Source organism: Delphinus delphis, chromosome 16 (genome assembly GCF_949987515.2).
Source record: "Delphinus delphis chromosome 16, mDelDel1.2, whole genome shotgun sequence".
Taxonomy (NCBI): domain Eukaryota; kingdom Metazoa; phylum Chordata; class Mammalia; order Artiodactyla; family Delphinidae; genus Delphinus; species Delphinus delphis.
Genome location: NC_082698.1, coordinates 55,175,947 through 55,199,323, shown reverse-complemented (window position 1 = coordinate 55,199,323; position 23,377 = coordinate 55,175,947). Strand labels below are relative to the sequence as shown.

At 45.6% G+C, this 23,377-nt stretch overlaps 1 protein-coding gene across 1 annotated transcript in view; it reads right to left on the bottom strand.

Annotated features, from left to right (window-relative positions):
- POLR3A (RNA polymerase III subunit A) overlaps nucleotides 1-23,377 on the bottom strand; it is a 51,115-nt gene that overhangs the window by 4,460 nt on the left and 23,278 nt on the right. The window contains exons 17-30 of the mRNA XM_060034716.1: nucleotides 17,440-17,551; nucleotides 16,328-16,446; nucleotides 14,642-14,779; nucleotides 12,670-12,840; nucleotides 11,638-11,751; nucleotides 6,995-7,081; nucleotides 6,826-6,908; nucleotides 5,771-5,941; nucleotides 4,549-4,642; nucleotides 4,262-4,354; nucleotides 3,456-3,620; nucleotides 2,788-2,952; nucleotides 2,480-2,611; nucleotides 736-868 (exon numbers count right to left, since the gene is read on the bottom strand). Coding sequence (XP_059890699.1) covers nucleotides 736-868; nucleotides 2,480-2,611; nucleotides 2,788-2,952; nucleotides 3,456-3,620; nucleotides 4,262-4,354; nucleotides 4,549-4,642; nucleotides 5,771-5,941; nucleotides 6,826-6,908; nucleotides 6,995-7,081; nucleotides 11,638-11,751; nucleotides 12,670-12,840; nucleotides 14,642-14,779; nucleotides 16,328-16,446; nucleotides 17,440-17,551 — 1,777 coding nt within the window. The remainder of the gene's footprint in view (nucleotides 1-735; nucleotides 869-2,479; nucleotides 2,612-2,787; nucleotides 2,953-3,455; nucleotides 3,621-4,261; nucleotides 4,355-4,548; nucleotides 4,643-5,770; nucleotides 5,942-6,825; nucleotides 6,909-6,994; nucleotides 7,082-11,637; nucleotides 11,752-12,669; nucleotides 12,841-14,641; nucleotides 14,780-16,327; nucleotides 16,447-17,439; nucleotides 17,552-23,377) is intronic.

Genomic DNA, 23,377 nt, shown 5'->3' with positions numbered 1-23,377 from the left:
GGGCCCCACCTGACCAGCCTCTTGGGTGGCCAAGGGGAAATGGCCACTAGGAAGCAGAGCTCTGGCGGCGGGGACGAAGGCCAGGCCTGGCATCGCTGTTGGAGCCCCAGGCCCTCACAAACTCCCACCTCAGGCCACAGGGTCTTGCTGCGGCACGAGAAAGGCTAGAGCAAAGTGGGCACTCCGAGTGGGCAGGGGTCTGCTGTGACAGCCGCCCCTCGGGCTCCCTCTCCCCCAGGCCTGTCAGAGAGGCGCTGTGTGGTGGGAGAGGAGGCTAGTGCAGGGCAAGACGCTCACCACAAGCGAGTCAGTTCCCTCGGTCTTCTCACCGAGAAAGGGTTCGATACCTGCGCCTCGCTGATGTGCCGAGACGCCATACAAGGTGCCCGGCGCAGGCGTGCTGGCTGCCTCGCTCAGGAAGTCAGGGCAGCGGGCGCCTGGCGCAGGATCGGAGCGGCCGACTGTAATTCTGAGGACTAGAAAATCCCTACATGCCCAGCGGCGACCCTTTCCCTGTACTGACAGAGAAGCCCTCTACAAATGTGAGGGATGCAGGCTGCCACAGTCAGGCTCTGGAGATAAAAGATAGGTCAGTCCCAATTCCATGATCTGTGACTTTATTCTTAGGTAAAAGCTCTGCCTGCTCAGTTTCTCCACCTCCTGAGAAGCCCCAGCCACGGTCTAAGCTGCATCCACAAAGGCCTCTGGGGAGGCTGCTACGAACACCAAACCTACCACACACGGAGTCCTTCTGCCCGAAGTAGGCGGCGTCAAAGAGGTGGTCGGCTGTCTTCTCAAAGGAGGCCAGCATCAGCACGCTCTCCTTCATCTTGGCCAGGCCAAACCTAGTAATGCCCAGGACTTCACCCTGCGCCACGGGAGAGAGAGCCAGACTGGTACTCGTGCCACTTACAAAACGCATGCCCCGCCTTCCCTCAACAGAAGCAGCAAAAATCAGCAGAGCCGCAAGTCACAGTCTCAGGTTTAAACAGGATCCTAACAGCTGTGTGTCCCACCTGTGTCCCTCTGAGGCCATCAGCCACTGACAACACAGATCCCTACATTCACAGTCAGGTGACACTGGAGCAAAGAATTAAGAACTGAGAAGTCAAGAGTGGATATATGTGTATGTATAACTGACTCACTTTGCTGTACAGCAGAAACTAACACAACACTGTAAATCAACTATACTCCAATAAAAATTAATTAATAAAAGAACTGAAAAGTAGGGAATTCCCTGGCGGTCCAGGGGTTAGGACTCTGCGCTTTCACTGCTGAGGGTCTGGGTTCAATCCCTGGTTGGGGAACTAAGATCCTGCAAGCTGCATGGCACGGTCAAAAAAAAAAAATCCCTGAAAAGTAAAATTAAGAATCTAACTTTTAAAAGTTAGTGTATTTCTGCGCTTCCCTGGTGGCGCAGTGGTTGAGAGTTCGCCTGCCGATGCAGGGGACACGGGTTAGTGCCCTGGTCCGGGAAGATCCCACATGCCGCAGAGTGGCTAGGCCCGTGAGCCATGGCCGCTGAGCCTGCACGTCCGGAGCCTGTGCTCCGCAACAGGAGAGGCCACAACAGTGTACCGCAAAAAAAAAAAAAAAAAAAAAAAAAAAAGTTAGAGTACTTCTGAAGATGTTTCTTATGGTTCAAAGAACTCAAAACTCAAATAATTGAAAAGCCTCAAGGTAGAAAAAGAATTATGTAAATTTAGGTGCTTTCATTTAAAGGTATGTTATGCCATCATTAAAAAAGTGTATTTATAAAACCATGTAACAACATGGAAAACATTTATAATGTTAAAAAAAAGTCAGAATAAAAATGACATGCTCGGGACCTCCTGGTGGCGCAGTGGTTAAGAATCCGCTTGCCAATGTAGGGGACATGGGTTCAAGCCCTGGTCCGGGAAGATCCCACAGGCCGCGGAGCAACTAAGCCCGTGAGCCACAACTACTGAGCCCACGTGCCACAACTACTGAAGCCTGCACGCCTAGAGCCCGTGCTCCCCAACAAGAGAAGCCACCGCAATGAGAAGCCCGCACACCACAACGAAGAGTAGCCCCCACTCGCCGCAACTAGAGAAAGCTGCGTGCAGCAACGAAGACCCAGCATGGCCAAAACTACCAACCTCAGTTCCCCCCTCAGGTTATGTTAACTTGTTCTTTAACCTGGAAATGGCTACAGAAGAAGTGTGATGAATGGGTTTAACAGGGAATAAACCTCAGTTTGCCATGGAATCCTTGGGCTTTTGGCAATGGCTAGTTTTCTTTTAGGATAAAATTTCTAAAAAGGACAAAAACCATGCTCTGTCTCTTGCCATGAGGTTGAAATTTTCACGCTGGAATTTTACCAGTACACCCAAACCTGACCACTGTACTTCGGTCTTGGGGTAACGGTGGTCATCACAGTTGGGCACGCTATGTGTCCTACAAACTTTGTGCTCCCGAAACTGGGTTTGCAACGCCTGGCTGCCAGGCCCCCACGAACCTTGTAGGTCATGAGGTCAGAGAGCAGCATCACATGCCGCCGGTCGATGCTCATGCCATGGTTGACCATCGTGTACTGGATTTCGTTGATGATAGTCGTCCGGGCAGCTTCGATGCCCAGGGTTTTCTCCACCTGCGGAGGGCTAGGATGAGCAGAGGCAGCCATGCCCTCCTCTACCGTGCAGCTCCCGGCACCCCGTGCCCTTCCCCAGAGATGGGAGTGCAGACCAAGAGCAAACGGCAGGGTCGGAGGAGCGTGCCAGGAGGGAGACGGGACGACTGCAAGGTGCCCCTGGCCGTAAGCAGTACCTCATATGTGTTGTTAGAGGTAGTTCGGGTGCCCTTCACACCGTGGGTGGCCATGACTGCCCGCAGGTTATCACCCTCCACCAGGAGCTTGTACTTCTCCTTTCCGCTCTGCTCGTCGATGTGGATGACAGCTCGGGACACCTCCGGGATGCCCTGCACCACCACCTGGACTCACAGACAGATAAGGCTCCAGACCCCGCAGTGCCTGCGGCCCCCACCCACCCAGGAGCCTGGGAAACCACAGTGGCTGTGAGAACTGGGAACGTCATGGCCTGGGTTTGTGACCTTGATCACCTCATTTTCAGTGGTGATTGTCAGCAACATGCCAAACTTGGGAGTGCCTGTGTGCTGCTCTAGTGGTTGGGGGGAAGCAGAAGCTCAGGGGACCATGCCCCCTTCCACCACCAGTTTTATGAAAGAACAAAGAGAAACCAAACAGGCAGAGTTGGTGAGGCAGTGCTAAGAAGGAAACTGGAACCTGCCTGACTCCTCAGGGGTGTAGCAAAGAAACGAAGAAACAGGGCGCCACCCTCAGTCTCAGCAGTGACAACGCCCTTGTGGCTTCCTAACACTTGACTCTTCAGGTTAGAGGTAAGCGTGGTCCCTCCCTTTATGCATCTCCAGGTATTAGGCCAGACGCGGTCCTGGAGAGGTGACCTGTGTCTCACCTTGGGGAGATCCTCTTTCAGAAACTGCAGCACGTAGTACATGGAGCTCTTGCTGTTCTCTCGGGGGGTGACACACACCACAGCCTCACCATGCACGGCCACGTCGCCAGGCTTCACGCGGAGCTTGGACATGCAGATGGAATACCTCACCGTCTCAGCATTCACCTGCGAGGGACCGCACGCCCAGGACATTACTAGCAGGGTTTGGAGGCTGCGGTTCCAGTGTTTCTTGGTCTTTTTACATCGTTGCCCCTCTAAGTCGTTTCAGTCATTTTTACCCCATCTCTCTCCACACCACGATATTTTAATACTGGATATACTGTGTATTTATGTACCGTAATGTATACCTCTGCCTTATTCATTAAAGAGTAGATCCCCACCCCCCAACCCTTTTTTTGCCATTGCTACCTGTACATAAACACCAACGATAATTAAGCCAGGTCAATCCACTCATCCAAAAACATCTCCTGAGCCAGCAGGTACTGTGCTGGGGGCCCACAGGTGAGTAAGACACAGCTGGCACTACAGTCCTTCCAGATGCTGTAATGCTGTTATCACAGCAAATGGGTATTATGGCCTGCACAAAACCTCCACTAATTTCCTGTGTGTCCCTGGGTGGCAATGTCTGTGCTGGGGTCAGGCGTAGAGAGAAAACATGAAGGTACAACAGACTCACAGAACAGACACTGAGTGAAAGCCTCTGCAGGGTTTCCTGTGCCTTGCATAGCTCTTGACCTAGTTTATCAGCGCCTATCTTGGGGCTAAAAGAGGATGACTTCCTCCACGCGTTTAATTACGTGACTCACTTCCAGCCTCAGAAGTCTGATCCGTTCCAGGGAGAGCTTGACGAGAATAAAGCAATCGTCAGGAAGAAACACTTCTTCAATATACTCTGAAATCTGTGGTGTCAAAAGATCAGAATGTTCATCAGTCACTTTCCCTTCCCTCAGAGCATACAAGGCTCACTCTATTTTTTTAAGGATACAGAGCAGTGTGGACACACTGACTAGTAAATCCACTACAAGTGGTTCTTACGCTTACTGGCGACGTTGCTGGTTTAGTTTTCTTCTTATTAAGAGGGATTTCTTCTTACCTCTCCCAAGAGGGTTTTCTCAATTCTCCCTTTCACGAGGCGAGCGTAATCTGCATCGTCGTCCTTGTCCAGCTGTGCTGTGATGATTGGAGTGCTATGGGAAGTAAGGGCAAATGATGACAGCACAAGGAATGAGGCTGTTTGAAGAATACCGCTTTGTTAAGCCCGGGTACCACTTGCAGTTGTAATGTTAACAGCAACCGCAATTTACTGAGCGTTTACTGGAGTCAGGCACGCCACTGAGGGCTTCACATACACGTGCTCATGAGGCAGCCCAATCGATCAGTCACTGAGTGACTTTCAGAACATTCTTCCTGGCCAAGCGAACCTACCTTTTCCTCTTTGGTCCTAATGAGTAGTTATTTCAGTTCTGTTCCCTGAGTAAACTGACCCTTCGTGTACTGCAGCTTCCTCCACTTCCACTGCCACCCCTACAATCTCCTCTTCAGGACACCTCCACCTCCTCCAACCACCAGCTAGGAGCTTCCATCCTCGCTATCCTGGACGGCATCCCCCGAACGCACATTCCTGGGAGATCTGACCAACCTAGAGGAGGCAGGCAGAACTCCTACCACCCTGGACATCTACAGGTGCTGTTCTAGAATCAAGTACAGCTTTCTTTCATTTAATGTTATACTGTCATTTCGTTAGACCTGGATCAGAGGTGAAACGTGATTTTGTCACTGAATGCACTATAAGGTATTTCTATCTTTCCTAGTCTCACATCACCCACAAATCCTATCATGAAATCACCAGGGCGGGGGTGTGGGCGGACAGGGAGTGTGTCACAGAATATGACCATAGCTCAAGTGGTAGACACGTTAGTCAGGCCTAGTGAGGCTGGGAATAATGCCATCAAAAGGATGAAATCTACACTGACACATCGTTCCAAGTTTTCCAGGCAGTTTTTTTAGGTTTCTCTCTTTCATGTGACTTGTGGCCATAAAGAACCATTGCATCAATTTTGACTCTATCCAGTTTGGACTTATTTTTTTCCAGTTTGGGTTTTTTAAAAGGCAAGATATGATTAACATAAGCACGCCTCACTCCGGAGTTTGAGAAACTGCCCGCTAGCATCTCTCTCTCCCTCTCTCTCTCTCTCCCTCTCTCTCTCTCACTCACACACACACACACACACACACACACACCCCCAAGAGAAACACTGTTTCTCAAGGATCATGACAGGTGAGTGTGAGAACAAGAGGGACATGGATGTGGGCACCTGATGGCCTTGGAAGCGTTGATGATCTCTTTGATGCGGGGCACACCCAGGGTGATGTTCATGGAGGCCACGCCCGCGAAGTGGAAAGTCTTCAGGGTCATCTGGGTGCCCGGCTCGCCAATGCTCTGGGCACAGAGTGCGCCCACGGCAGAACCTGGCTCCATCTGTGCCCTGAAAGGACAAGGTAGGGATGAAAAGTCCAGTAAAATTGCTGAGGAGACGGGGATGAAATGTACAGCGTGGGAAATCCAGACAATAATGATGTAATATCTTTGTATGGTGGCAGATGGTAACTAGGCTTACCGTGGTGATCCTTTTGCAATATATAGAAATATCGAATCGCTATGTTGTGCACCTGGAACTTGCACAGTGTTGTAGATCAACTACACTTCAATTAAAAAGACAAAACCAGGGAATTCCCTGGCAGTCCAGTGGTTAGGACTCCAAACTTTCACTGCCAGGGCCCGGGTGGGCCCAGGTTCAATCCCTGGTTGGGGAACTGGAAGTAAGATCCTGCAAGCCTCACGATGCAAGGGGGGTAAAAAAAAAGGGGCCAAAAAAGACAAAACCAAAAACTGCTGGGGAGGCTTCTGATGATCTCCTTTCAACAGAAAAAATACAGATGCCATCAGGGCCAGGAAGGAATTGGCAAGGACCCAGGCTAGGCTTGTGACAGAGGAAGAACCTGGCACAAATCAGTTACAGGTGCAGATGAGGGGACATGATGCTCGGAGGGGTCCGATGATGACAGTGAATACTGTGTGGCTACTGGTGGTCAGCATGGGATGACTGGAGAAGATCTAAGAGCTCTGCTGACAAATGGTACTGCAGGTGGACAGAGCAGCGGGCAATTGCCAAACACATCGGTAGCTTCTCTGTGGGGAGAGGGCAGTCGGAAATTTCTTCGCCGTTATTTCCACATCTTGGAGCACCCAGCCTGTCTACCCACTGACTAGTAAGCGGTGTGGGAGCAGGATTTTGTTTCCTGGGGAAACAGGAAGCATACAAGAGACCCACGTGACAGCCTGGCAGTCTAAGACAGTTAGCATCCTTACCTCATGTACTTGTCCCTACACGTCTCCAGAAACTTTTCTATTTGGGTGGGGGTGATCCGGTCCAACTGGTACAGCACCCGGGGCTGGAAGGAAAAAATTCAAGTATGAGTCAGGGCTGGCAGCAATGGAAAATACCTCTATGTCCTGACACATCTGGGAGGGCCGTTACCTCTGTTGTGCCGTTATCGTTGATGCCATATTTATCTCGGGTTTTCTTGATCTTCTCAGAAACCTCCTTAACGAATTTTTTTATCTCCTGAAAGATTACACAACAAACATCAGATACATATTTCTCAGCAATTTGGATTACATGATTCGTTTTGTAAACTTCAGTAACGTGACGAGTCCATCCTATTTTAGTGGCAGCTAAACATGACACTGTAAAGGGTACGAAATGGATACAGGTTCTATTACAAAATGTTTTTCCAAGGAACACGACACACCATCCACACCCCGGACACATGGTTCATTGGTTTAGTGTTTCTAAGGCCTTTTTACTCTGATGATGCTTCATATGTATACAGTGAAGGCAGGATAGCCCTTCCCACTTGCCACCTTCTCCTCTCTCCCCTGGCACACCCTGCTGCCCACATTCACGCAGCCCAGAGTAAGTACAATTGAACCACTTGTACTTTTAGTCTCTAGACTGATAACTTCTGGAGGTTTCTTCTGCAGTTGTTCTGGTCAATTTAAATACTACGAAGTATGGTTTTGTAGACACTATGTACATTTCAAACACTTGCCTTCATTTCAAAGGAAACACTCCCAAGTCCCAGCTTTGTCTCTGACCCGGAGCTCTGCATTGGTCCCCCATCATGCTCCCTTCCCCCACACAGTCAGAACTTTGTAAGTCTCCAGGAAACCACTCTCAAAGCTGGAAGTGAAACATCGGCATATCTGCTGTTCCCACTGTATTTAAGAACAGTACTCTACGCCCCGGGACGATGACAAAATGGAGCAAGAAAGAGGTGAGAGGTACATCACGTGGAGGATCCATAGGGCGCGGAGAGACGACAGGCCTACGTTTTCTGGAAGCTGCTCTAAGGGGAAAACCATCTGCTTCACAATCTATAGTGTGTCTGTGACATAAACCCAGCCTCAAGGTCGCTCCTAGAACCAGGAGCAGCTAGCATCTCCTCTCGGGGAGTTCTCACGGAGGGTATGGTACGCTTTAATGAACCACACCCATCCATGTCCTGCTGCCAGGGGGTCAGCACCGCGGGACTGACTCTTAGAGCACTTCTCAGTGAGCTAATGGCACGCCCCGCGCAGTAGCGGTGTCCTTCTGAGGCTGCTCGTCAGCTGCTCTGGTTCGATCCCGGGGCATGTTTGAGAATGTGGGAAAGGGTGGACAGACTGCACTTCCCCTCAGCAGCCCTCCAGGGACTATAATTCCCCTCAATGGTTTTGGACAAATTGTGAGGGCGCTCTGGCCAACTACAGGCATGCAGCTGCTCCCGCGGCAGGCTGAGGGCAGATCCACACACCCGGAGGGACCAGCAGGCGGGCCTGAGGACTGGATGCATGCTGTAGTGGCTGCAAAGCCTCATGAGGTCTTGACTCTTGATTCCGAGGCCGGCTGGGGGGCCCCAGGAAGACCAGCACGCCTGCCCAGAGTCTGCTCAACCTATATCACGTAGCTGAAAACATCACAAGTTTTGTCTGAATGTTTCAAAAAGCAGACTGAACAGAAGCCCACTTTTGCAAAAACAAAATCCTCTAATGTAGGGGTCCCCGACCCTTGGGCCACGTACCGCTACCAGTCCCCGGCCTGTTAGGAACCAGGCCGCACAGCAGGAGGTGAGCGGCGGGCGGGCAGGCGAGCGAGCGAAGCTTCATCTGCCGCTCCCCATGGCTCGCATTACTGCCTGAACCTCCCCACCCCCGTCCATGGAAAAACTGTCTTCCACGAAACTGCTCCCTGGTGCTGAAAAGGTTGGGGACTGCTGCCATAAGGCACCTACACAGAGCTTAACACTTAACTAGCCAGGTTTTATCCTAACACTGCAAAAATAAATCTCTTTAGCCTCCCCTAGACCAACGAGCAATTTCTAGTTACTATCTTTTCTGAAAGCAAACCACTAAAACTTCTGAGGTCCACATGGTCCATGTCCACAAGCTCTTCTTAGTCAGCTGCTGCCCAGCCTGGCAAGCTCTCCCTGTGGGGCGGCAGGGCACTGGCCGCATTGCTCTAGAGCAGAGGCCACTCGGGCTGAATAAGGTCAGGGGCTTGGTCAAGACAAGAGGCCCCTCTGCAAAGTCAAATGCCTTCTCCACAGTCTGCTCTCAGGGCAGGGGTTTTCTGCAATGTCATCTTTGCCCACTGGGCATTTCAGTCTGTCTCCTAGGAGCCCAGGTGATCAGGGGGCTACGTGGGTGGAATCTACCACATCTTGGCTGCCCCTTGCTCATGAACACAGGTTTCCCATGACTGTCCTTGTTGGTCAACTCTCCTCATTGACAAAGCGTGGAACTACGTGGAGGGTTACCATGCCGCTCAGCCATCATTCTAGGCAGAAAAGACTTTTATTTAAGAAAGGACTTTTACTAATTTACAAGAACTTGAAAATTCTCAAGAGACTCTTTAAAGAGAAACTCTCCAGGCTTACTTATTAATTGCAGGCTTGAGGCCACGTTTTCAGATACAGTTAGTTATTACAAACCACAGGTGGAAATTAGAGCTGGAGAGGGCAGTGGGACAGTCTCTCCTGGTGTGGCTCTGCCTAAAACTGTGAATCTTCAAAAGCGATAACACCCACTTCCACTTAATTTTTCCCCTGTATTATTCAGTATTAAGAACCTCCTTTAAATGGGTGATGTCCTCCCTGAGCCTACGTTGTATCCTTTAGGGCGAACTTCTGAAAGTCCTCTTGAACCAGATGTTGCCATTCAATTGCCAGGTGTTCAAGGCACAGGCTAACCAGATGTTGCCGTTCGAATGCCAGAGCCCAAGGCCAAGCAGACCAGGGGGTTTTCGTCTGAGAAACTCCGCACACGTGAGCAGTCAAGAGCACACACCTCAAACCATTCCCCAGCTCAGGTGCTGGAAAGGACAGTTTTCAGCTGCCACCCACGTGGACATGCTTCTGGTGGCTTTGCTGAAAGGAATGACTTCCCTTACACAAGAGTTAGGGCAGATATTCTGGAAGTTAGGTTAAAAGGAAAAAAGCTCACTTTTTGGAAATGAAAACTGAAATAAGCTACTAAGAATTCAGCTGGACCAACCCATGCATACTAAGGGGACTCAGAACACGGCAGCTGGCAGGCAGTTAATCACACAACTGACCAGCAGCTAACTCTCACACTCAGTCCACAGTGCGTCTGTGAGCACAGCTGTCGGCCTCTGGCAGGGCCAGGGCTCAGCACCACCCAGGAGCTGCCTCTGTCTCCTCGGCTCTGACACGGGCCATGGCCGGACAGCATTTCAGCAGCTCAGAAAAATCTGCTCTGGCCAGTGGATTTCGGACCCTCTTGGCAAATCTGAGCCCGGATTGTGAGCCACTGGAGGGTGAGGACATGTTCAATCACCTCTGTGTCCCTGTGATCTGTGGGGCGTACAGCACAAGGGGACGGCTGAACAAGTGCTCATTGAACCCACAAGTGCTGCTGGTCAGGGGGTTACTGTCAAACCACGTCTAAGACAAGAAAAGACCAGTCCAAGGTGATGAACAGGGAAGCCCTGTTTGCCAGAACCGGGACAGAAATCTGTGGTCCCCGGGCCTGGCAGACAGCTGGGGTGCAGCAGAACTACTCCTCCACGCTCGGCAGCCACAGCACGTAAGCACGTTACCTCGTTATATTTCTCATAGCCTGTCTCAGTTAAGGTCTTCAAGGAGAAACAGAAACATAAAAAAGTAAATATAATCGTGAAGAAAAATCAAATCACACTTCTCATTTGTTACTTAAGAAAAAAAAAAAAAGAAAAGGAAAAGCTGTGAAGAAACAAAACCAAAACAAAGGCACTCAGCCTAGCCAGACTCTTAATTTTAAATATATTAAGATTTGGAAGAGTCTCTTTTTCACCTTTTCACATCTTGTCATGTTAAAGAACGGAGTGAAGCGCTTTTAACTAAAACATTCTTATTTACGTTTTTTACTATTTTTATTTTTGATATACTTCAAGGGATACATTTGTGCTATATCTGAATCACCAATCAGTACACAAAGGGAACCAGGTACGGATTCCTGTATCCTTTTGCTTTTTGTTTTGGCCACGCTGCTTTTGATCATAACCATGATTATAAACAGGAAGGAGCAGGTCAGTGAAATAAAAATGAACTGAAAAAACCTTAAGAGGATGTCAAGGTAACAGGTCCCTGGAAGAAAATGGAAGAGGCTGACTCTGCATTTATAACCCATTACAGTAAGAAAAAAAAAAAAATTTAAAATGATAATGGTGTTAAGTAAATGCTATGACATCATCTATTGTATAAGACACAATAAATGGCATTAAAACAATGCTACTACTATTACAAATGATTGGGATTCAGAACAACCGAGGAAGGAGATGGCCCACAGGATGAAAAAGTGGGTTGTAGGGGGTTGACAGGGACAGGGTTAAAAAAAAATCAGTTCTCTAACTAAAGCGCTTTTCTTCTACCAGGGAAACACTTGCGCAAAAGACAAACTAAGAAAGACATGAGATAAATTCTTTATGTTGACTGCTGAGACTCTGCCTGGGCCAGTCTTAAATTTTTTAACAAGAAACACTCTTACATAAACACCCTCCCAGCTTATAAACTGCACTGCTGGCACTTGGCGAACAATTCCTTGGTGACAGCAGAGCCGGGTGCATGGCCCCACGGAGCTCACCTGCAGGAAGCTGTCCTGGCAGCAGAGAAACTCATTCTTCTTCGTGATGGACTCAGCGGTCAGGAGCAGCTCATTCTTACTGAGAGCAGGCTCGCTCTGGCACGGGAAGACGGCCTTGGGTATCAAAAGGAAATAAGAGGGATGTGGGGGGCAGTATTGGAGGAAGGGATTTACAAGAGACAAAACAACCTCACTCAGAGTGAGCTTTTAGCAACCTGTGATGTGTCTTTTCTTTCAAAACAAATTGTAGACTCTACCTTTAATATGAAGGTGAAAACGGGATAAACTGATACTCCACCTTATACAAAGGCTTGTGGGCTATTCAGTGGGTTTCATGCCGTTTCTCCCCAACCTTCACCCCACCCCAGATTTGCACTAAAATCAGAAATTGCTGTTTTTTAAAAAGAGCCCCAAATTTCAAGAGTGAAAATATTCCCCCACCTCCAAGCTCATGGGGTTTCCCCTAAAATTTTAATGGTTGCACGTCACCCTAATGGGCGGAGCAGTCTGTATTATTTTTTGACCTGTCCTCCACTGATGGTCTGTGTCTGCTGTGAACAATTCTGGAAGGACATTCTTGGCACATTTAGATCATTTTTGTAGGGCAAATTCCTATAAGTGGAATTTAAATGTCGGTCAAAGGCACCCACATTTAAATTCAGATCAGTGTTGTCCAGCTCTCTCTCAAAAAGATTGTTCTAAATTATACCCCCGGTTAAAGTGTGTGAAATGCGCCTGCTTCTCCACACCCATGGCTTTAACACCGTCTCTATTACACTTTACTAGATACAGACAAGAAGACAAAGCCCTCTTCTATTGGCATTTGATTACTACCAATAACGAGACTTTGAAATTGAGAAACGATTTTTCCTTTAATACTTGGGGGAAATTATGCAAAGGAACACAAACAGAAAAATATTAACTCAGTGGTGGAGTAGATATGACAGCATTAACTGTGTGCTATGCCAAAGGGCACCTCCATTCTAAAGAACTGGCCTTGAAAACACTGACAGATGTGATGCTAAATCTTACTTTGATGTTGTCCAGAACTCTTTTAAACTCCAAGGGTTCATCCTTTCCCTCCATGGCTGCAGGATCTAAGCCATCTCCCCCGTAAATGAACTGGATGATATCGCCTGTAGAGCTTCGCACTGTCAGATCGTACTGTGAGCAAAGATCTTCCAGGGACTTTACGAGCCTCCTCTAAAGGAAAAGGAGGAGAGGAGACAAAAGCTCAGCTGCTGTGAGAAGACTAGTCACGCATAGAGAGGTGGAGATTTGCAACTCTGAGTTTCAAGGTTACCAGCGCTTTAATCACATAAAAACATTTTATTAGAAATCCCTTAAGAAGAGTCCCCTGACTGTAAGAACAGGCCCACAAGGGCCTCATTAGCCTGTGCAGTGGGATTTAGAATATGCTCCAGCCTCCAGGACTTCAGTGTTTTAGAATACATGCAATTTAAACCCCATCACCCCCGAAGGACTCTGCAAACACTGTTTTCCTAGGCTGCTTCGCCTTCCCTCTCTGTCTCCCTAAGGTATAAATTAATGCAATTGCTTTGCATTTCTAAACACAACTTAATCCAGGACCCCTGTGGACTTCAATATGAATTACAGAGGATCAGGTGCAGGCCACCTTCTGGGACAGAGGGGGAAGAAGAGAGAACAGGAATGGCATTGCTTTTGAACCAGCAGGCAGCAGTGATTTCTCAAGTCTGCTTAGGGAGAAGAACCTCCCACCAGCAGAACACTCCAGCCAGCAATGTGATGGGGGCTCAGGGAGTTAAAAAGAAAGAAATCTTGCTCCAGGCAACTTCAAAACAAAAATCCCTCATGCCACAACTAATTTGTTCTAGGCTAACACATTGCTCTGGGAAAGCCATACTCTCCACTTCAAAAAAGGTAAAGACAAAAAATAAAGTCAACAGACATTTGGGCAAGAGTGGTAAAAGCATTTCACAGGCTGTTAGGTTTCTGACAAAAGCAGCACACGCCAAAGCTAAAGGGCAATTTCCCATCAAAAGATGATTGAAAGGGAAGCAGTTATCAGTGATGCTACAGGAGGTCCAGACGAGGTTATGGGAATAGGTGTGTACTGACTCGGGTCCATTTCGCCCTCATCAGCCTTGTGTGCTCTGGCTCACTCATTCGCATCTCTGGTTTATCAGTCCTGGTTTCCCAGTATGCAAAGGGCCGTGCTTCTCAATCCACGGTGGGGAGAAAAGGGACACAAAGCCACAGCGGTTCATGGCCTAGCAACTTGGATTGTTAACTTCATCATGTGTTGTAAGTAGATAAATACATCAAAAAATCAAGAACAAACAAACATAGATTATGGAGTACAGAGTAGAAATGAGAATTAGACACTGGAGAGAAATCCTTTCCTTGCGGTCTTATGGAAGAACAAGGTAGGATGTGTTTTCACTTCTCTGCCATCAGGGGTACTTCTGCGGCAGTCTGAGAAGCACAGGCAGAGAGGAGTGTCTAGCTCAGCCCTGTCCCCGGAGACTACTATCTTACACCTGTACATACAATGGAGAAAAAGCCAGCCCTCCAAGTGTGTCCAAGCCCTCCTGCGGGCACTGGAATAGGTTCTTGGAGTCCCTTGGAGTGATATTAATAATGGGTTAAATAAATAGTTGCACAGTGAGAAGCACAGCCCTCTCAATTTGTCACCCCACCTCCGTGTATTAACAATCAGAGGCTCAGTGAGGTTCGATGACGTGCCCTGGGATGCGCTTGGGTCCAAGCTCTCCTCCAGCAATGCTTTGGTACATGTGGTTCCGGCCTGGTCTTCATCATTCGAAGGACATTGTGTGATTTGGAACATACTACCTTTGTAGGTTGTTTATTTCTAGGGTACCATACATCTCTCAATTTTTCCTTTTAAATACCAAGACTGGATAAATTAGAGCTCAGGTACAGAATAAGCAAACACTCGGCAGTCAAGATCTGCAGACCCCATCCTGCTTCACTGCTAATGGCCTACATTTCTTCAGGTTACCTGCATGTATCCTGTTTCAGCTGTCTTCACGGCTGTGTCAACCAGACCTTCCCGGCCAGCCATCGTGTGGAAGAAAAACTCGGTTGGTGTCAAACCTGAATAAAAGCTGTTAGCCACAAAGCCTTTGGCAGCTGGGAGCTAAAGAGAGGTAGGAAAAAAAGAAAAATCTAACAAAAAAGTTCAAGGTCCACAATTCCAAAGCCCATTCAAATCAGAAAATGCCTCAACTTCAGGTTAGAAATACCCAGCCAATGCACTCTCATGTTTTATGTCCTTTCCTAAAGGAGAAACAATTTAGCCCAGACCATCCTTACCTGAGACAAGGAGGGTGAGGCCCTAGCCAGGGTTGGTGCTGGTGCCACTGGCAGCCAGGTGGCTCGTGAGAGAGAAACCAAAGCTTGGGCTGCTACCCCTAGACCAGGGAGGCAGTTACCAACCTCGGCTCAGAGGGCAACCTGCTGACTGTGACAGCTTGCGCCTCCCCTGGAAAACAACTCCTCCCAAGACACCCTTCCTGTGGGCCAGACCTGTCCACCTCCAAAACATAACCGTGTGCTGCTAATGTTTATGGGGATTCATTTTGGGGCTGTTGAAAATATTCTAAAATTAGACTGTGATGATGATCATACAACTCTGTGAACATACTAAGATGCTGAACTCTACACTTTAAATGGGTGAATATTATGATAAATGAAATGTATCTCAAAAAAAAAAACAACCTGTAAAAGAAACACACATATATAAAACACCATATGAAATGCCAAATGGCCTTTGATCTGGATAGGTCTGTGTTCCTTGGAGGACAACTCAGATGAACAGGCTAACCTCCTGCTTCCCTATTTCACTTAAGGGGCAGCTGGCATTTCTAGGCAGGCACCATCTACTCTGAAGGCTAGCACTGGATATCCCTGGTATTTCTTCCTAATTGGTCAGGCTTTGACTATGAGCCAGATAAGCACAGTCAGGTACCACTCCAGTGACCAGCTGGTTGCCTGACCCCTAGTGACTTCTGATCTTGGGCAGAGAACCTGAGTTGTTCCTGAGGCCGCCCGATACAGAGAGTATCTGTCCATTCTCAGTACAGTAGTCCTATCTCCCCAGGAGGGGCTGGACAGAAATCCTACAGTTCCACCGGGCAGGTACAGCTGGGGCATCTCTGCTTCAGTGTGAACACAGCTGACTCCAACCAGAATTTACTAAGTGACCAAATCTGCTCTAAGTTGTGCTCTGCTGACGCTAGTGTCTAGACCACGAGGGCCAATGGAACCCAGAAGTCATTTACAAGCAGAGTTTAAGAACTCCAGAGAGGAAAACCTGGAACTTCCTGGTCGTTTTAGGTGTTCACTGTTTAAAAATCCTTATACTTTTATGTAAGTGCCCCCCAAGTGAGCACACAGATTGAATGCACATGTATGATAAGTACACATTTTGAACACTTAATGTAAGTTGGATGGGAATCTGAAATCCACCCTCTTGGTCCAAACTCAAGTTATACAGCTCTGAGTTTAACAAGGCTCCTTCTACAGGACTCAAGTTTGGGTTGCAGAGGGAATAACCCCGAGCGGCCGCAACCCTTATACACCAGCTCCAGGAGCCCCTTGGTTGGCAGCCCCAGAGCTTCTGTGACTCTCTTCTGCACTGCTGAAGGTTGTCCTTCAAAGTTCTGCCTCATCCGCTACTGCTTACCTTTGAGTGTTTTTCAAAGTGAGGCAAGGACCTGTTTTCAAAGCCATCTGGCACTCGAGAGCCACTGATGGCTTGCTGTCCCACACAGGCAATCATCTGTGATATGTTAATGAAGGAACCTGGGGAAGCAGGTCAGGAATGTAACATTCATTTACCAAAATGACATTAAATGAAGCGCAAGCAGATCTGTGGGATAAAACAGGAATACGTGGCACAGCCCCCTATCCTCAACAAGTTCATAGTCTAGGGACAGTAAAAGTCAGAACTAGAGCAACACAGGGTAGAGCTATCAGTAACACAAGAAAAGCCGAGCAGGGCTAGAGCTGCTCAGGGGCGAATGAGAACTTTGGGGCTGGAGGAAAGACTTTCAGGGGAGTCTCACAGAAGGCAGCGGCAACCAGCTGGACATCTGGAGGACATTATGACGTAGACATAGAAGACGTGGGGGAGGAATTCCAAAGTGGGTGGGAGAGTGGGAAGCAAAGACACAGGAAAGGAGTGTGGGGTACGTACCAGGAGCAGGGAGTAGGAGAATATGGGGTGAAAGGCAGCAAGGTGAAAGAGACTGGACTTTATTCTGTCAAAAATTTACAGCAACAGGAAAAGCAGGAGGTTCTGAATTTGAGTGCAGTATCATGAAACCTAATGCTTTCAGGTTATGGCTAACTATGACATTTAAGTGTTTTTAATTATCATCAAACATACTATTTTAAAAATCCGCAGGTTTTCTTTCTTTTCTTTAAAAAATAACGTCAAGTTTACTCAAAGCACCCTCAAACTCAGAAACCCACACACATGACCAATGTTTCTCCAAAGGAGTTGGACTTCTAAAAATGCAAATAATTAAGTCTCTTTCTCTATGTATTATTTAAAAAACTTCAGGCCTTTATAAACAAAAGGCCTGAAGTTTGTTTTTTTTGAAGCGCAGCTTGTGGGATCTTAGTTCCCTGACCAGGGATTGAACCCGGGCCCTGGCAGTGAAAGCCTAGAGTCCTAACCACTGGACCGCCAGGGAATTGCCAGGCCTGAAGTTCTGACTCGCATTTCCTAGAACACAACCAGCCAGCCCACATGCAGCGCAGTGACAGCAGCGGCCGGAGGGGGGCACTCACCTTTAGAGCCGCACAGAGCCATGGTGAGGGGGCTGTTGCTCTTATCCAGCTCCCGGAGGCAGGCGCTGCCCGCGTGGTCGCGGATCACAGACAGCTCCTTCAGGATCAAAGCCTGGCAGGAGAAAGGGAGATGCGTGGTGGCTCTGTGATTACCGAAGTTCAATGAGACGTTTAAGGAAATGTGAAGAATTTCAGCAAGATGTCAGATTTCCAGCAGATAAAAGGTTTCAGAGCCTTAGAAGACCAAGATGCCCTGTCTCTATAGACTGACATCTTCCACAGGCTGCCATAATCGGTATGTAAGGAAAAAACAATCCTTGGGAAATTCTTTAAACGGCCAATAAAGTGCAATGCGCTTGCTTGGCTTTGGGTACAATACCCTATACGGCAATGTATCCATATATAAGTTACTGTACATACTCATGCGTGTGTATACTGTGTCTAAACAAGTATAGTATCTTATACTTTATAACAAATTATGTAATATGTAGTAAAAGAGAATTGCTTGTGCTATTTGTAAAATTTGTCTCTCTGCTAAGAACACACCTGAATTACCACCAGTTAAGTATGTTGTGGGGTGACTCTATAGGAATATTCTAGTCCATGAGCTCACCCAGATTGTCATCTCTCAACTCACAACTTACAATGCTGAAGCAGTTAGGAGTCATGCTTCCATTAAAAATGAGTACAGCTGAGGCCTCAGGTAATTTTCTATGTGAGAAACACCCATTTCTCTCTCTCTCTCTGTTTTTCTTTAAGAGTTAGTGAGATTAAGAATGAGCTAAATGCCATCCACCAGAGGGCAGACAGCAGAAGCAAGAACTACAATCCTGCAGCCTGTGGAACAAAAACGACTTTCACAGAAAGACAGACAAAATGAAAAGGCAGAGGACTATGTACCAAATGAAGGAACAAGATAAAACCCCAGAAAAACAACTAAATGAAGTGGAGATAGGCAACCTATCAGAAAAACAATTCAGAATAATGATAGTGAAGATGATCTAGGACCTCGGAAAAAGAATGGAGGCAAAGATCGAAAAGATGCAAGAAATGTTTAACAAAGACCTAGAAGAATTAAAGAACAAACAGAGATAAACAATACAATAACTGAAATGAAAAATAAACTAGAAGGAATTAATAGCAGAATAACTGAAGCAGAAGAATGAATAAATGAAATGAAAGACAAAATGGTAGAAATAATTGCCAAGGAGCAGAGTAAAGAATGAAAAGAAATGAAGACAGCCTAAGAGACCTCTGGGACAACATTAAATGCACCAACATTCACATTATAGGGGTCCCAGAAGGAGAAGAGAGAAAGAAAGGACCCAAGAAAATATTTGAAGAGATTACAGTTGAAAAATTCCCTAACATGGGAAAGGAAATAGCCATCCAAGTCCAGGAAGCGCAGCGAGTCCTAGGCAGGATAAACCCAAGCAGAAACAAGCTGAGACACAAAGGAATCAAACGGACAAAAATTAAAGACAAAGAAAAATTATTGAAAGCAACAAGGGAAAAATGACAAATATACAAGGAAACTCCCATAAGGTTAACAGCTGATTTCTCAGCAGAAACTCTACAAGCCGGAAGGGAGTGGCACGATATACTTAAAGTGATGAAAGGGAAGAAACTACAACCAAGATTATTCTACCCGGCAAGGATCTCATTCAGATTCAACTGAGAAATCAAAAGCTTTACAGACAAGCAAAAGCTAAGAGAAGTCAGTACCACCAACCAGCTCTACAACAAATGCTAAAGAAACTTCTCTAAGCGGGAAACACAAGAGAAGAAAAGGACCTACAAAAACAAACCCAAAACAATTAAGAAAACGGTAACAGGAACATACATATTGATAATTACCTTAAATGTGAATGGATTAAATGCTCCAAGCAAAAGACACAGGCTCACTGAATGGACACAAAAACTCGCTGAAAGTGAGGGGATGGAAAAAGATGTTCCAAATGGAAATCAAAAGAAAGCTGGAGTAGCAATACTCATATCAGATAAAATAGACTTTAAAATGAAGAATGTTACAAGAGACAAGGAAGGACACTACATAATGATCAAGGGATCCATCAAAAAAGAAGATATAACAATTATAAATATATACGCACCCAACAGAGGAGCACCTCAATACATAAGGCAAATGCTAACAGCTATAAAAGAGGAAATTGACAGTAACACAATAATAGTGGGAGACTTTAACATCTCACTTGCACCAATGGACAGAAAACTAAGGAAACACAAGCTATAAATGATACAGACAGATTTAATTGATATTTATAGGACATTCCATCTGAAAACAGCAGAATACACTTTCTTCTCAAGTGCACACAGAACATTCTCCAGGATAGATCACATCTTGGGTCACAAATCAAGCCTCGGCAAGTTTAAGCAAATTGAAATCATATCAAGCATCTTTTCTGACTACAACGCTATGAGATTAGAAATAAATTACAGGGAAAAAAACATAAAAAACACAAACACATGGAGGCTAAACAATACGCTACTAAATGACCAAGAGATCACTGAAAAAATCAAAGAGGAATTCAAAAAACACCTAGAGACAAATGACAAGGAAAACACGACAACCCAAAACCTATGGGATGCAGCAAAAGCGGTTCTAAGAGGGAAGTTTATAGCAATACAATCCTACCTCAAGAAACAAGAATCTCAAAAAAACAATCTAACCTTACACCTAAAGGAAATAGAGAAAGAAGAACAAACAAAACCCAAAGTTAGCAGAAGGAAAAGAATCATAAAGATCAGAGCAGAAATAAATGAAATAGAAACAAAGAAAACAATAGCAAAGATCAATAAAACTAGAATCTGGTTCTTCAAGAAGATAAACAAAATTGATAAACCTTTAGCCAGACTCATCAAGAAAAAGAGGGAGAGGACTCAAATCAATAAAATTAGAAATGAAAAAGGAGAAGTTACAACAGACACCGCAGAAATACAAAGCATCCTAAGAGACTACTACAAGCAACTCTATGCCAATAAAATGGACAACCTGGAAGAAACGGACAAATTCTTAGAAAGGTATAACCTTCCAAGACTGAACCAGGAAGAAATCGAAAATATGAACAGACCAATCACAAGTAATGAAATTGAAACTGTGATTAAAAATCTTCCAACAAGCAAAAGTCCAGGACCAGACGGCTTCACAGGTGAATTCTATCAAACATTTAGAGAAGAGCTAACACCCATCCTTCTCAAACTCTTCCAAATAATTGCAGAGGAAGGAACACTCCCAAACTCATTCTATGAGGCCACCATCACCCTGATACCAAAACCAGACAAAGATACTAGAAAAAAAGAAAATTACAGACCAATATCACTGATGAATATAGATGCAAAATCCTCAACAAAATACTAGCAAACAGTATCCAACAACATATTAAAAGGATCATACACCACGATCAGGTGGGATTTACCCCAGGGATGCAAGGATTCTTCAATATATGCAAATCAATCAATGTGATACACCATATTAACAAATTGAAGGATAAAAACCATATGATCATATCAATAGATGCAGAAAAAGCTTTTGACAAAATTCAACACCCATTTATGATAAAAACTCTCCAGGGCATAGAGAGAACCTACCTTAACATAATAAAGGCCATGTGTGACAAACCCACAGCAGACATCATTCTCAATGGCGAAAAACTGAAAGCATTTCCTCTAAGATGAGGAACAAGAGAAGGATGTCCACTCTTGCCACTATTTTTCAACATAGTTTTGGAAGTCCTAGCCACGGCAATCAGAGTAGAAAAAGAAATAAAAGGAATACAAATTGGAAAAGAAGAAATAAAACTGTCACTGTTTGCAGATGACATGATACTATACATACAGAATCCTAAAGATGCCACGGGAAAACGGCTAGAGCTAATCAATGAATTTGGTAAAGTTGTAGGATACAAAATTAATGCACAGAAATCCCTTGCATTCCTATACACTAACAACAAAAGATCAAAAAGAGAAATTAAGGAAACAATCACATTCACCATTGCAACAAAAAGAATAAAATACCTAGGAATAAACCTACCTAAGGAGGTAAAAGACCTGTACTCAGAAAACTATAAGACACTGATGAAAGAAATCAAAGATGACACAAAAAGATGGAAAGATATACCATGTTCTTGGATTGGAAGAATCAATATTGTGAAAATGACTGTACTACCCAAAGCAATCCACAGATTCAATGCAATCCCTATCAAATTACCAATGGCATTTTTTACAGAACTAGAACAAAAAATCTTAAAATTTGTATGGAGACACAAAAGACCCCGAATAGCCAAAGCAGTCTTGAGGGAAAAAAACAGAGCTGGAGGAATCCGACTCTCTGACTTCAGACTATACTACAAAGTTACAGTAATCAAGACGATATGGTACTGGCACAAAAACAGAAATACAAATCAATGGAACAGGATAGAAAGCCTAGAGATAAACCCACGCACCTATGGTCAACTAATCTATGACAAAGGAGGCAAGGATATACAATGGAGAAAAGACAGTCTCTTCAATAAGTGTTGCTGGGAAAACTGGACAGCTACAGGTAAAAGAATGAAATTAGAACACTCCCTAGGACTTCTCTGGTGGCGCAGTGGTTAAGAATCTGCCTGCCAATGCAGGGGACACAGGGTTAATATATGGTCTGGGAAGATCCCACATGCCGCAGAGCAACTAAGCCCGTGCGCCACAACTACCAAGCCTGTGCTCTAGAGCCCGCGAGCCACAACTACTTTGCCGCAACTACTGAAGCCCATGTGCCTAGAGACCGTGCTCCACAACAAGAGAAGCCACTGCAATGAGAAGCCCATGCACCACAACAAAGAGTAGCCCCTGCTCGATGCAACTCAAGAAAGCGTGCGCACAGCAACAAGGACCCAATGCAGCCAAAAATAAATAAATTAAATAAATAAATTTAAAAAAAAAAGGAACACTCCCTAACACCATACACAAAAATAAACTCAGAATGGATTAAAGACCGAAATGTAAGAGCGGACACTATAAAGCTCTTAGAGGAACACGTAGGAAGAACACTCTATGACATAAATCACAGCAAGATCTTTTTTGACCCACTCCCTAGAGTAATGGAAATAAAAACAAAAACAAACAAATGGGACCTAATGAAACTTAAAAGCTTCTGTACAGCGAAGGAAACCATAAACAAGACTAAAAGACAACCCTCAGAATGGGAGAAAATATTTGCAAACAAAGCAGCTGACAAAGGATTAATCTCCAAAATATATAAGCAGCTCATGCAGCTCAATATTAAAACAACAAACAACCCAATCAAAAAATGGGAAGAAGACCTAAATAGACATTTCTCCAAAGAAGACATACACATGGCCAAGAAACACATGAAAAGCTGCTCACCATCACTAATTATTAGAGAAATGCAAATCAAAACTACAATGAGGTATCACCTCACACTGGTCAGAATGGCCATCATCAAAAAATCTACAAACAACAAATGCTGGAGAGGGTGTAGAGAAAAGAGAACCCTCTTGCACTGTTGATGGGATTGTAAATTGATACAGCCACTATGGAGAACAGTATGGAGGTTCCTCAAAAAACTAAAAATAGAATTACCATATGACCCAGCAATCCCACTACTGGGCATATACCCTGAGAAAACCATAATTCAAAAAGACACATGCACCCCAATGTTCACTGCAGCACTACTTAGCCAGGTCATGGAAGCAACCTAAATGTCCACTGACAGATGAATGGATAAAGAAGATATGGTACATATATACAATGGAATATTACTCAGCCATAAAAAGGAAAGAAATTTGGTCATTTGTAGAGACGTGGCTGGACCTAGAGACTGTCATACAGAGTGAAGTAAGTCAGAAAGAGAAAAACAAATATCGTATGCTAACACATATATATGGAATCTAAAAAAAAAAAAAAAAAAAAGGTCATGAAG